The 13,849-nt window shown below is 43.1% G+C and overlaps 1 protein-coding gene across 14 annotated transcripts in view; it reads left to right on the forward strand.

Moving 5' to 3' along the window:
- Positions 1-13,849, forward strand: part of srcin1a (SRC kinase signaling inhibitor 1a) — a 111,435-nt gene that overhangs the window by 90,714 nt on the left and 6,872 nt on the right. For 10 of the 14 annotated variants that reach the window (XM_054758637.1, XM_054758642.1, XM_054758640.1 and 7 more), the window contains 10 exons: positions 548-568; positions 1,186-1,346; positions 2,996-3,171; positions 4,730-4,860; positions 5,019-5,166; positions 6,332-6,638; positions 6,727-6,988; positions 7,298-7,437; positions 8,238-8,387; positions 12,096-12,233. In XM_054758637.1, the coding sequence (XP_054614612.1) occupies positions 548-568; positions 1,186-1,346; positions 2,996-3,171; positions 4,730-4,860; positions 5,019-5,166; positions 6,332-6,638; positions 6,727-6,988; positions 7,298-7,437; positions 8,238-8,387; positions 12,096-12,233 (1,634 nt within the window). The remainder of the gene's footprint in view (positions 1-547; positions 569-1,185; positions 1,347-2,995; positions 3,172-4,729; positions 4,861-5,018; positions 5,167-6,331; positions 6,639-6,726; positions 6,989-7,297; positions 7,438-8,237; positions 8,388-12,095; positions 12,234-13,849) is intronic. The other 4 variants (XM_054758639.1, XM_054758643.1, XM_054758641.1 and 1 more) reach the window with 2 other exon arrangements.

The following is a 13,849-nucleotide window of genomic DNA, read 5'->3' on the forward strand; positions in this document are numbered from 1 at the left end:
TAGTGGATTGGAAATGTGTTAACCTTGAGCCTGACTAGGAACACGCCGGTTTGTGTGTCTTTAGCTTTAATGCTAATGAGCTATGTTTGTCTCTGACAGAATGTGTGTCTCCAGGATGGAGACACACATTTAATCACCAAGTGGTTTTATTGACGCTCATTGCATGCAGCTGACCGCCAACTTTCAAGCACCCGCACTAACCGGTTCCGTTTCATCATATATAGAAAAGATCCGTGTTGACAATTTAGCGGCATTGTTGCCATATTTAGCCAGTAAGGTTGTGCATATAAGAGCGTCTTGTGTCATGCATTTATTTGGTAATTAAATAAAAGCCATCAACAAAGGTGAAGAATCCGCCAAGCAGACAAGTGAGGCAGGTGATGATGTTTGGTGCTCATAAACAGGATCTATGGACACATTTTACTGTTGAAACTTCATTAAAAAGTCACGTTTTCATAATAGGGGACCTTTAAGGTTATTTTAATAACACTACACTCTCTTATTATTATTATTATTATCTGGGTAACTGGCTGTTTCTATATTCCAGCAGGACGGCTAAAGAAGAAAGGTAGTTGCCATTTCATTTCTCCATTTACCCTCTGACCTTTGTATGGGTGTCTTCCTACCCAGGAGTGCAGACCCTCTCCTTCTTCCCCTCCTCTGTGTCTGCGTTTTGAATTCTTCTGCTTGGTTATTTCGAGGATGCTCACAGTGTTTTCATAGACAGGACACTGTGCAGAGGCTTATATGTGTGTGTGTGTGTGTGCGTGTGTGTGCGCGCGCGGCTAGGGAGCGATGGTCTTTCCTCCCAGAGCGGTGTGTTAAGATAAGAGCATGGTTATCCCCCTTGTGTGTCACAACTGGGCCGACTAATTGCACCTCCGAATGGTTTACTAATAGCATGTGCTCACATATCTCCGGTGGGCTATTAGGGTTTTGTGGATATGCTCTTTCACACGCTGTGCACACTGTGTACACGTGTATACAGTATATATATATATATATTTATAAATGTGCGTGTGTTTAATTGTTGAGACCTTTAGTGTGTACCTGTGCAAGACATCCTTACAGTGTGTGTCCCGCGTGGGCTGGCTTGTGCCCACTGAATTAACCCACTTGTTTCCGCGTCGACCTCACGGTGAACCCTCCACACCCCATCCCTTCCCTTCCCGCTCTGATTGGCAGCTCACACTCCGTCTGCACCGCTGGCGCTGATGCCGCCGCCGCCGTCCAACTCGACGCCTCTGAACAACGTCAGCCGCCTACAGATGCAGCTCCACCTGCACGGCCTGCAGCAGAACGCCAACGACCTACGCAAGCAGCTCAGCCAGCTGCGTAAGACACAGGTACGGCCATTATTTCATGCTTCATGTAAGACCCTCCAAGCCATTTGGGTGCAGCATATTACCGAAAAGCTTGGCATAACGTGCTACCCGCTCCTCCTCTCAGTTTTCCAGCCAAATTGAACTGTCATAAACTGTAATTCAGCATTAACATATTTTTATACCTCAAAAACCTATTCTTTGTGTTTATACTATTATTACAGTATTAACCAAGAGACTCTTTGGTGCAAATCTGGATAAAGATTCAAAGGTGCACATGCAGGAGTTATTTTCACATTTTTTGAACATTTTTAGACATTTTCTGTAATTTCCTAGTGAATAATGCATGAATCTTAATAACAAAACTCAGAATGAGGACGTCCCATGGTGGGTCCTGATTTTTTTGCTAGCATACATGTAATACAGATATCCTCAAAGTTTTATAATCATTAGACACATGGTACTTTACGGACAATTTATTGTTAAGACGTGCCCCGTTTGCTCGATGATGCACATGTTTTTCAGTGACTCTTTTGCAATTTTTAAAGACACACTTTTGTCAGTCCCCTCAAAGTGTGTACCAAATTTGATGGTGATTCAGCTTGCTCTAAAGTTACAGTGGATGTTTTTGTGAGAAATTTCAAGTCCGTGCGTTTAATAGGGTTTAATAACAGCGCCACCTTGTGGTGCATTTGACAGAAGAACAGCGCAGGCAACACAGTAGGGTGAATGTTTTGACACATTTTCACCCTGTAGGTAGGACGTTGGTACTGGTCATGATTGGGATTGTTTGGCTTTTTCGTCAGGTTATTTTGTTAATTAGCTTCTTCCTCTCTCGACTGGCTGCAGTTCCCAACTTCCTCAGCTTTATAGTAATTACTTTGGTACAATGGAGCGGGTATGCTATTGATTTTGATAGATTTTCTGCACACAGTGGCCAATTTGGTCAAAGTTCACACTGGCACATGATCATTTTGCTTTTGTCAGTGTTCATTGGTTGCAATTTTTAATCAAATCTTTCCTACTGGTTTTCTTATTTGACATTTAAAATTAATGATGTGCTTCCTTATCCAATGTTTAAATTGCATTGGAAGTCCTCACACTCAAGACCTGCAGCTCAACCTGCACATGTGGTTCATGAATTATTCACCACAAGAAGGCAAGTGCTGCAAGACAGGGATGCATATGTAAAAAAAACATATTGTTATAAATATAACTGACTATTTGTTAAAATATGTTAATGTAATCTGGGTTTAGCCACGGTGGCGACGTAACAGGGGACGACGAGGTCATCTGAAATGCTGGCGGTGTTGTTTTACTTGCTGGAACATGAGGCACACATTCATAATTTATTCTCCTTCCCTTACCAGGTGCTTTCATCTCAGAGTTGTATTACACGGACGGGCTCTGTAGAATTTTATATTTTTTCCATTCATAACACCGAGGAGGAGTTCACGCTCGGTGAATCTGCCATGCACGTACACACTTTTCCGCGGGGCATCCTCGGTGTTAACGCATGCAAATAAGCCCTCATGTGGGCAAAGTTGAGCTTCGTAGTGGGTATCGGGACAAAAATGTGTGAAAAAACACAGGAGCAATGCACGAGTAGACCAAAACACGACATTATAATGTAACATAAACACTACCCTGCTGTGCCCTTGTGCCACTGGCAGCTGGAGAACCAAGACTCCATGCGCACACTGCTCAAGCGGACTGAGGCGGAGTTGAACGTGCGCGTGGCCGACGCCCTCAGGAAGCAGGAGGATCCCTTGCAGAGACAGCGCCTCTTGGTGGAGGAGGAGAGGCTCAAGTACCTGAACGAGGAGGAGCTCATCATCCAGCAGCTGCAGTCAGTAACAACGCGCACACACACACACACACGGGAATGCTTATGTCCCAAACCTCAGAGTGATTTTTGATTTGTGGATTTATGACAAAGTTGAAACAGTTTTACAAGTGAATAAGTCGCACAGTGATCAGATAAAGCCGGAAGCGTAATTAAGCCCGGTTTATAGAGAGATTCTTATTAAGATGCGAAGTGCGAGCGACTAATTGAAGCTCCTGCAAAAGCAGAGCAGAGCCACCTTGAGATTTCACATCAGATTAGCGTTCTTTGAGGTAACTATTCCCAAATTTAATGACAAATCTGGCCACAAGTAGATATTTGTGCAGGAAAAAGAAGCTAGGATGTGTCAATTTTACTTTCATTTTCAGGCTGACAGGTGTGCTGGAGCCTATCCCAACTTACTCTGGGGCAAGAGGCGGGATACACCCTGTACTGGTTGACAGTCATTTACAGGACACATATAGACAACTCTTCACATGCACATTCACACCTATAGATAATTTAGAACAGGGGTGTCCAAAGTCCGGTCCATAGCTCCATTTTATTGGCCTGTGGTATATATTTTAAAAAAAACACACACACATTAAAAATTACCATTACCAAGGATGATTAGGGCCACATTGATTCATTAAAAAAAATAGCAAATTAAATTATTTAAAACATAAATTTAAAAAATGTAGCAGTCTGTCATCTACAATTATAATTGCTTTTAAATGAAATAAAATAAATAAATCACTGAAAAAATGCACTGGACTATAAAATATTTATATACTATTTTGGATAATTATGAAATGTATTATTCATTCATTCATTTTCTATGCTGCCTGTCCTCACTAGAGTCGCGGGGGTATGCTGATGTCTCTCCCAGCTGTCTTTGGGCAAGAGGTGGGGTACACCCTGGACCGGTTGCCAGTCAATCGCAGAGGAAATGTATTAATTAATTCAAACTTTGGATGAAAAAATAATAATTGGGAATAATATATTGAACGGTATTTTTATGCTTATTTAATTGGGTAACATATTTTTACCGACAGTACATTGGATTAGGTTTAGTATTGTATTGTATTTGTACTTTATTTAGCCCACAGCGGGGAAATTCACTTGTTACAGCAGCAAGCAAGATACTTTCATTTTTGTGTATGCCAGCCTTGGTGGAAAAAGTTTGGACACCTCTGAATTAGCGTCTAGAGTTCGTCGAACGTACATGTTTTTGTGAGAAAGCCAGAGTACCTGACGATAACCAATGCAAGCACGGAGAGGGAGATGCGAACCTTAAATCTTTTGTCTGTGAGGGAGATATGCTAGCCACTAGTCCACCACAGGACCTGGTGAGATGAGTATTGTGTCCCTTAAGAAGTCAACCCAAGTCTGGAGCAAATATTCATGCAGATTTCCAGTTCCATGTTCCCAAAGACTTTCCCTTCAGCCACAAACTTACTTTTTAAACTTATTAATTCCTGCCCACGCCGCTCCGCTTCACCCGCCCGAAACCTCCGACGGAGCGAGTTAATTGAAAAGAGCAGCAGAGTGAATGCTCATCCTTCTGTGTGTTCCTCCTCAGCGACCTGGAGAAGTCGGTGGAGGAGATCCAGAAGGAGTCGGCTGTCAACCACAAGCTGGTGAGCGTGCAGGAGCTGGAGGAGAAGAGCGCCGTCCTCCGAAAGCTGGGGGAGACGCTCACCGAGCTGAAGAGTGAGTCAACCAGCCCTGTGCTGACTAACCGTCCGCAGAGGCAACCCGGCCGTCTTTTTGTCACCCACACGTCCGTCTGTCAAAACGCTGAATCACTCTCAGATCGCTTCATCGAGTTTACTTGATTTTCTCCTTCTGTGACTGATGCTCTTCCACAGATCAATTCCCAAGCCTGCAGAGCAAGATGAGGGTGGTGCTGAGGGTGGAAGTGGAAGCCGTGAAGTTCCTGAAGGAGGAGCCGCACAGACTGGATGCCTTGTTGAAACGCTGCAAAACAATAACGGACATCCTCACCACCATGCGCAAGTAAGGAACTTGACAGTCATTCCACTGGATGGCAACAGCACTCTTGTTTCAGCTGAGCATTTTAAATTCTTGAATGTATATAATGCAAAAGTGACTTTACAATTAACTTGTTTCTGAGTGCCAAATGTGAGAAAAATTTATCACTTGTGGTTTTTTTACTCCACTTTTAAAAGAAGATGAGCTCAAAAACTTGCTTTTCATGTCTCCTTCCTCATGTACATGATTACCGCCTCTGAGCCCCCTAGCTACATCAGCCCGCCCCATGTACTGTATATGGCCACCACTTCGTAAAAGAAAAAAGGCTTCACTACACATCTTAAAATGCAGCCTTGCCAACTGTTTTTTTTTTCAGTAAATAGGCAAACGTTGCATGATGTTGCTGTTAAAATGTGACTGTGCAGAGTTACAAAAGTGGATAAAGTACACAATAGCACTTACTTGAGACACACACTCATGTTGTCTGCCTTTTAACCTTTTAAACTGTTTAAATTCCAGCATCAAGGCCAGATTTTTGTCAACAGACTTCGTTGAAGGACACTATAAAATAATCCCTTGCCACTTTTCACTTTGAATTTCACAGCTTCACTGAAAAATATATTACTAAAAAATCATTGCTTTTTCGTGGTTGAATATGGCCTATCATTGGTCAATGAATACGTATATAAAAGCAAATCTTTAATATTTTTTTGCCTGAATAGAACATTTTCAAGCATAACAATGGCCAAATTAAATGAAATACAACATCTCCCAATGCTAACAAGTGAGTCTATATTATGTCGTATTGATCTCTAATATGTCTTTTTTTCTGTTATGACTAGTATATTATATTGGGTACTACGAGTGTAAAGGTGACTGTCATATCTAGATGACTATAAAAATATTACAAACCGTATTTACAATATCTTAAGCAGGTTGATTGTGCTGTAATTATGAAAATATTTGATTTATAAATAAGGAAGCCTACTTCACCGAAATTCACTTATCACAGTTGGGTGTGGAACCAATTCACCGTGATAAGTGAGGGATTACTGTAATATGGACTTTCACGTGTATGGCAAAGGTGCAGTTAATATGGAACCTTTGAGAAAAACAATTGGATTCTCTTAGTTATGCCTAGAATATGTCTCCTATTGTGATGATGAAACTGTGAATGACTCACTTAAAGGCAGGCCAACGAGGGGGTGTGGAAGAAACACGAGGACCTCTCCAATCCGTCATCCAAGCACAACGAGGACCTGAGAAAGTTCTCAGACTTTGACCTACCCGGCAGCCCACCGCTCAGCATCAACGACCTCGGGGGAGGGAACAGCCTGTCCAACTGGAGCCCCCACACCAGCCTCAGCCGGCGCCACGGGAACCCGGCCGGCCTTCACAAGGACAATCACCCGCCGGTACCTCACAAGGGCAAAGCCCTGGAGGAACTGGAGCGCCGCACGGCTGCTGATAAGGCTTTGTCTGTCGAGGTTCGCCTGGTAGGAATCATCTTCACTGTTCATTTCTGTCTTCTTGTTGGCCTTCCATTTTTGTAAGAGTGCCTACAACTGCCAATCAACTCCCCAGGCGGCGGAGCGGGACTGGGAGGAGAAGCGGGCCAGTTTGACCCAGTACAGTGCTCAGGACATCAACCGGCTGCTGGAGGAGACCCAGGCCGAGCTCATGAAGGCCATTCCCGACCTGGACTTTGCCGCTAAACAGATCAAGCCTTCTTCTAACACGCCGTCCTCCCAGAACCCACAGACCCCTCAGAGCGGGGCAGCGACCCCCGAGCACCGTGTCAACAAGCCCCAGCTGAAAAAAGAAGGAGGAACCAAGCTTGGATCTGGTAAGAATAAAGAGATAATGTTTTGATAGTTAGATTTTTGCAGTACTATCCTAAAACTGCAAACCTGATTTTTGAGGCGCACAGACATGGCCGTGGAAGATCTCATTGGGTCCAAGTGGGGTCAACCAGATTTAACAGATCCCATCTTTATATTGCAGATCACCGCCACCTACAGAACGAGAGTGGAACAGACTTCTTTTTTTTTAATCAAACAAGTCTGACAAATATGTTTTGTGTTTTTGGCCTTGGTGGAGGTCTGCGCTCTCCAGAACGCCATTGAAGTTATGTGTTGTTGTTTTTGTCTCCTAGATGAGCTGACGGTGCCTCGCTACCGCACAGAAAAACCCTCCAAGTCTCCTCCACCGCCGCCACCCAGACGCAGCTTCCCATCTTCGCCAGGCCTGACCACCCGCAGCGGGGAGACCCTCATTCCCGGGAAGAGCGTCAAGGTAATGAAGATGACACCTTTACACTTTAAAGGATCAATCATCATTCAATTTAAATGTCTCCTACTACATTTTTAATGATGTTAAAAGAGTAAAATGTGTGCTTAGAACCTGTTTATGAGCACCAAACATGAAAAAATCCCCCTCACTTTTGAGAGAAGAGACGCTCAAACACTTGTCTTTTCATGACATCATGGCGGAAAAAACCTCCTTTCTCATGGCCATGATACCTGTCCGCCTCTGAACAGCCCTTAGCTAGAAGAGCCCACCACTTTGTAAAAAAGAAGGCTTCACTACACATCTTAAAACAAATTTTACCAACTATTTGTCAGTCAGTATAGACACGGGAACTGTAAGTTTGATCATGTTGTTTTTCTTCAGCGAATAGGCTAACGTAGCATGATGTTGCTGCTAAAATGTGAGTATAATGTGAGCACTGTCGCATCACATGTCTATGCTAATGTTGGTAACGTTTCTTCCTGTCCCACTCCTTAATGTTAGGTTGTTGTATGTGATATATGGCATTTATTATGTTGAACGAGTGCAGAGTTGCGCTGTACATGTAAAAAGTGCACAACAGCGCTTCTTCCAAACACAGTTCATTAGCATTGAAGCTAGTAGCGTGTACTAAGAGCACTTTGAAACTGCCCAAATTCCAGTATCAAGGCTAGATTTTTGACAGCACACTTCCCATACACTATTGTGGGACCTTTTTATTTAAAATTGGTGAAAAATACTATTATATGGACCCTATAACCATGTAAAGCTGAAATTTTATAGCATTACATTCATCTTGCTTGCAGAAGTCTGATTCTGAAGAGGCAGAGAGCCAGAAGCCTCACATGAAACTGAGGAGGACGGTGTCAGAAAACCCTCGCCCCGCATCCACACCTCCCACGCTGTCCGGGGACAAGGCGGACGGGGAGCAGGAGAGAACTTCTGGCCAGTTGGAGGTAAGAACCGATAGATCCTTTGATGTTCCTCGAATTGGAAAGCCACAGCATGGCTGTTGTACAGCTCCGAGCTACCTCTCGCACATGTTCTCGGACAGATGTGCTCGCCATTACGAGCACATGTTCAGGGCAGCGGGGTCCTTCCATATGTGCACCTGCTCCTGGCATGGCATGATCCAGACAGATGGACATCTTTGAAACAACCTGCCCCAGGTTTAGCATTCAGTGGTTGGACCGTTATTTTTTTATATGACAGGAACCTTTTCAAGTGAGTAGTTGAGCCAAGATGGAGACTGTAAAAATGGCATGGTGACGTATGATGTATGAATTAGAGCTTGGTACCAGAGGAGGGTAGTTAAAGGTTAAATGGGTGATGAAATAGTTTGCAGGTTGTGTGATTAAAAGTCCTTTCCTGGTTTATAGGGCAGACCTTTGCGTTCTGTTCCACGCATCATGTTGACTGACTGTTTGCCAGCTTCAGCGTCGCCCCCTGAGGATCCTGTCAGAGATTTGTCCCGTTATCCTATAAAAACCAGGCCTTCACCTCTCAGCACCGTGAGGGATTCACCCGCTCAGCGAGAGTTAAGTATGATGTGTTCGTCCGAGAAGGAGGAGAAACAGGAAGTGACTCTGCTCCTCACAGAGTTGGAAATGAGGGCGCTCTCTCCTTTAGAAGCCCAGGAGCTCAGCGGCGCCATGGGAGTCATTTTGCCGACTCGGACAATCTCTGCACATACAGAACTCTCAGAGGTCCACTTGAGTGAGCGGCCTCTGCTGCTGCTCTTCAGGGAGGAGACAACACTCAAGGACGCCTACAAGCTCCTACTTTGTCTTCTAGAGTCAGCTCATCCTCAGCCTCAACCCAGAAGATCCTCCTTAGCTCGCCCAAGCCAGCAGAGCTCCCTCGTGATGGCTCTGAGGAGTGGGATGGAGACTGGGGAAGTGGTTCTCAAACTGCAGCCAAGCACCAACATGAAGGCTTCACCGGACACTCCTTTCATGTCCTTGGAGACATCTGACTCGCCATCCAAAGAGACTCCAGCAAGAGAACACGTCTGCCACAGCACCTACAAGAGGCTGGACAGCTTGGAGGAGACCATTCGCGAGTTGGAGAACACCTTGATAGAGATCAGCGGGGGTTCCTGTGCAGAGGAGCTCTACTCCACAATCCCACCTGGGCTCACCAGCCAGAAGCCACCAGTCCCGCCCAAGCCGACATGGAGCCAGGTTCATTTCTCATGACTCACCTCCATTCTTCCTTCATTTCTTCTCTTAGGGCCTGGGGAGCTTTCTGATGTCTGCTTCCCTCATTGGCTCACAGAAAAGGGGCGGGACAGACACCAGACATGTCTGTGCTGTGATTGGTTGTTTGCTTTCTGCCTGTACATCTCCACACTTCCACACTTTACACTGACAATAAAAAACACATCCTATTTTTTTATTGTCCTTTCTTCCTCTTCTCTTTGTCACAAACTTCTTTGCATCTCTCTTTTGACTCTCCTTCACTCTGATGCTGTTTTATTGGGATATTCAAATAATTATTTTGACCTTCTCATCATAGCAGACCCAGCCACATGTATGCATTTTTCGTACAGGGCACGCGTTTTGACCCTTGAATACGCTTGTGTGCTTTGCTGCTCTACGGTACGCATTTTGTTGCCTTTCGCTGGTTTCGGTTTCCTTGTTCAGTCTGCGCGTTGCGTGTCGGCGCACCTTCAAAACAATCCTTGATCTGCAGCGACACTCGATCGTTAAGACTGTGATTGGTCGGCTTGTAGCACATTATTTCCTGTGTGTGTATAACTCATTCAGAGGGCGGACAGCCCCTGATTTGGGATCTACTGACTGTTGTCATGCATGGATTACTTACCCTTCTCTCTTTAATGACGTCACGTCACGCGCTCAAACCTGACGAAGAGTTATAAGAGCAGAGGTGTCCAAAGTGTGACCCAGCGGCCAGTTGCGTTCCGTGGCTTGTTTTTTCTTTCCCAGACGCACATTGTAGAACATCTACAACTAAATTTTAAAATGTAATGACAAAAAGCTGAAATGCTGATTTTAGTAACTATTAATAGCACAAAGCTTTTTATTTAAATATGTATCACCGTCGTTTAGCGTTTTTACGAAATAAAAAAATATTTAAAAGGGCACTGCAATACTTTGGGTTTTTGAATCGGAATCTTAAAACAGCGACTAAAATATGTCTAATACCAAAAAACAATATTTATGGAAGCCAACTGTGCTCCCGTAATACATAAAATAGTGTTTGTTATTATGATATAGTGTCTAAAAAAACAGCTAACATTTGACTTTAAATGGCAAACGATGGGGAAACAAGTCCGTAGAATTGGCTAATTCGACATGTATTTTTTTTTATTAATACAAATTCTGTTGTAAACATCATGGGGGGGATTTTGAATTATTGTGAATTCTAAGTAGGGGTGTCACGAGATACCCCGTTGACGAGACGAGACACGAGATTGGGTCTACGGGAACGAGAGGAGACCAGATTTTAACATTACTTTTAAGAAAAGTACAATGAAAAAATGTTAAAAATATCTACTCGTTTAATTTCTACTACATTACCTTGCATAGCTCCTCATGAGGCTACAATCTTCTGCACTGTGTGATTGCTACCTGTATGACTAAGACTAACTGGAGCAATCTTGCCAAGGTGCTGAAACCAATGCAAAGAGTACTAAGAGTGAACCCTCTTCCTGCCTGTTTGGAGGCGAGAGATGAGGACAACAGACGCATGCACATGGCAATTTACTGGGGGCGGCAAAACAATCCACTTCATTTTTTTCTGAACGAGAAATCTTGTCACATTTTAATCTTGCGAGATCTTGTGACACCCCTAATACTAAGCAATTATTAGTATTTTTAAAAATAGTTTTCAGTCGCTCTTGTGTTGGCGGAAATGGCTTCCATGCATAATAACGTCTTATATATTGGACCGCATAAACTCACCCCACGCTTTCTTCAAAATCTGTACCAAACATTCAGCAAAAAACTGATCTTTTGAATGCCAGCATTTTTGCTACAGCTCTTGCATGGAATGTATGAATCATCTCAGCTCACATTCAGTAAATTCACATAAATGAGCAGCTTGTAGTGACATGTGACAGTTTAGCTGAAGCACTCTGCTGGCCCGCTGTCAGTGTGGAGTTTTGCGTGAGACTTTCAGGCCTTTTGATGGCGCGGCGGGCATCGTTCCCGCCAGGCTTGGGCCAAGGATCACAAAGCCTTCTTTCGTCATAGCCGCGCTCGTCGTTGCATCACTCCTACATGATGATTTGCAAGTGCACCAATGTTATTTCTCATTGTGTTGAAAGGCAAAAGTAAAAAAAACATGGAGTTCATCTCGTATTAGCTTGCGCTGTCAGGTCAGTGGCGGCGTCTGCACACTTTGATGGAGCTGCAAGCGACGTGAGAGTGCACATGATGAGAGAGGGTGTAACTCGGCAGGAAACATCATTAAGAACACAAGCTTCTTAATCCACTGCAGAAGCCAAGTTTGATACCTCTCCTTGTTCTCCTCTTTGTCATGTTTTACACTCATAAAAGTGTGTGAGCTTCTATCAGCTACAAACTCACTCATTGTGAGTCTCAGGAGAGATGCAGCCACGCTGAAGCGGAATTATTAAAGCCTTGCTTGAGCTCGCGCTCTCTCTCATCTTTTCCCATCTCGCTCTTTTCTTTCACAAGGGAGGAAATGGGGTGGCCCCCAGCAAGGTCCCGCCCCCCACGGCCACCAAACTGAAGCACCTGCAGCACAACAGTATGGACAAATACAAGAGCGGCAAGAGGGAGGACTTCCTGAAGAGCCAAGGGCAGCAGCAGCAGGTAGGCTGCATCACGGGCGTGCATGATGCTGTGGGGACTCCACCTGCATGCTACTTCCTTCCTCCACTTTCTAACCATATTTACTTTTATCCATAACGCCTGAATTTGGCTGTTTGTAGCTTTACGTTTACGACAACAGAGAGATTTATGAATTTTACTCACCCATTACAGCAGTCAATGGCTCCCAAATACAAACCCTGCTCATCTTCCAGGTTTTACCTTCTAACTAGGCAGAAATATCCTTTTTTAACTTTATAAAGGCAAATTGTTTTGAGTAAATTGATGCTGGTACCCAAATTTAAATGCGAAAACAAACCAAAAATGAGCAGCAAATGAGTGCAAAAAATGAAATCAATAAAAACGGCACACTTGCAACACCGATTATTTTAATATATATATATAGATAGATAGATAGATAGATAGATATGTGTGTGTGTGTGTATATATATATATATATATATGATATGTAGTATACGTATATACTTGTATAATAGCTTTTGTGAAGATAAATATAGTCCAGAGAGAGGTGCACGTTGATGACGACATCCTGTCTCGTTGTCGCACGTCCCTAAAAGTGAGTGAACTTAAGTCGGGGTTGTTGATTACCTCTTAAAGTCCGCCCCACCGCCTTCTTGATGACTTGATGATGAGATGAGGTGCGTATTAATCAACGAGTGTTTTTCTGCCTGCTCGCCGCTCGGCTGTTTTGATTACACCAAAGGCAGATTGTGTTCGTCGGTTACGAGGATGCAAATGCCTTTTTGTTGTTGTTGTTGCTGTCAGACACCAAACATGTCAGTGACGCAAACTCTTAACATGATGCTAAGGCTGCAATAAATAACGTGAATTGTCTTCTGTTTTCCTAAAATTGGTTTTGCTGAACATTTAGCTGACTATCAATTATTTTTAATAAAGCATTAAAACAAGATCCTTGTTGGCCGCAGTATGGGTGGACTTAAGGCATAAGACAGGGTATCACACCTTTTTACCCTGGGCTGAATACAGAAAACCTGAAAGAGGCTAGGGACCACTTTGAAACATTTTGTACATAAAAGATGTGAAAACCAAACTAAGGTAGGTTAGGCTACTGTAGCGGTGTCCAAAGTGCGGCCACAAATGGCCCCCGGCGTTTTTTTTTATTGGCTTATGGCACATGAATAAAACCGCAATAATTGAAAAATCTGCATTAATTTTACAAGAACAAAGTAAAAATAGTAAGAGAATAAAGTTGTAATCTAATGAGAAAACATCGTAATTTATGAGAATAATGAGGAAAAATAACATCATTTTTACTAGCATAAAGTTGAAATAGTAAAGAAAATAAATTTTTTAAAGTTCTAATATGAGAAACAAACAAAACAATGAATAAAGTTGTAATTTTTGGCAAAGTCATAATTACGAGAAGAAAATTTACAAGAACAAAGTTAAAATAGTTGGATGGGGACATGAACTCAAAATATTAAGAGAAAAAAGTATTCAAATGAGAAAAAAGTCATAATTTTACGGGAATAAACTCATATTATGAGGAAAATTTTCAGTCATTTCAGTAGAGTTCAAATATTAAAGAATTATTTTTTTTCTGAATATTATGAGCAACAAACAAAACACAAATAAAA

The sequence above is a fragment of the Dunckerocampus dactyliophorus genome, chromosome 18 (genome assembly GCF_027744805.1).
Source record: "Dunckerocampus dactyliophorus isolate RoL2022-P2 chromosome 18, RoL_Ddac_1.1, whole genome shotgun sequence".
NCBI classification, from domain to species: Eukaryota; Metazoa; Chordata; class Actinopteri; order Syngnathiformes; family Syngnathidae; genus Dunckerocampus; species Dunckerocampus dactyliophorus.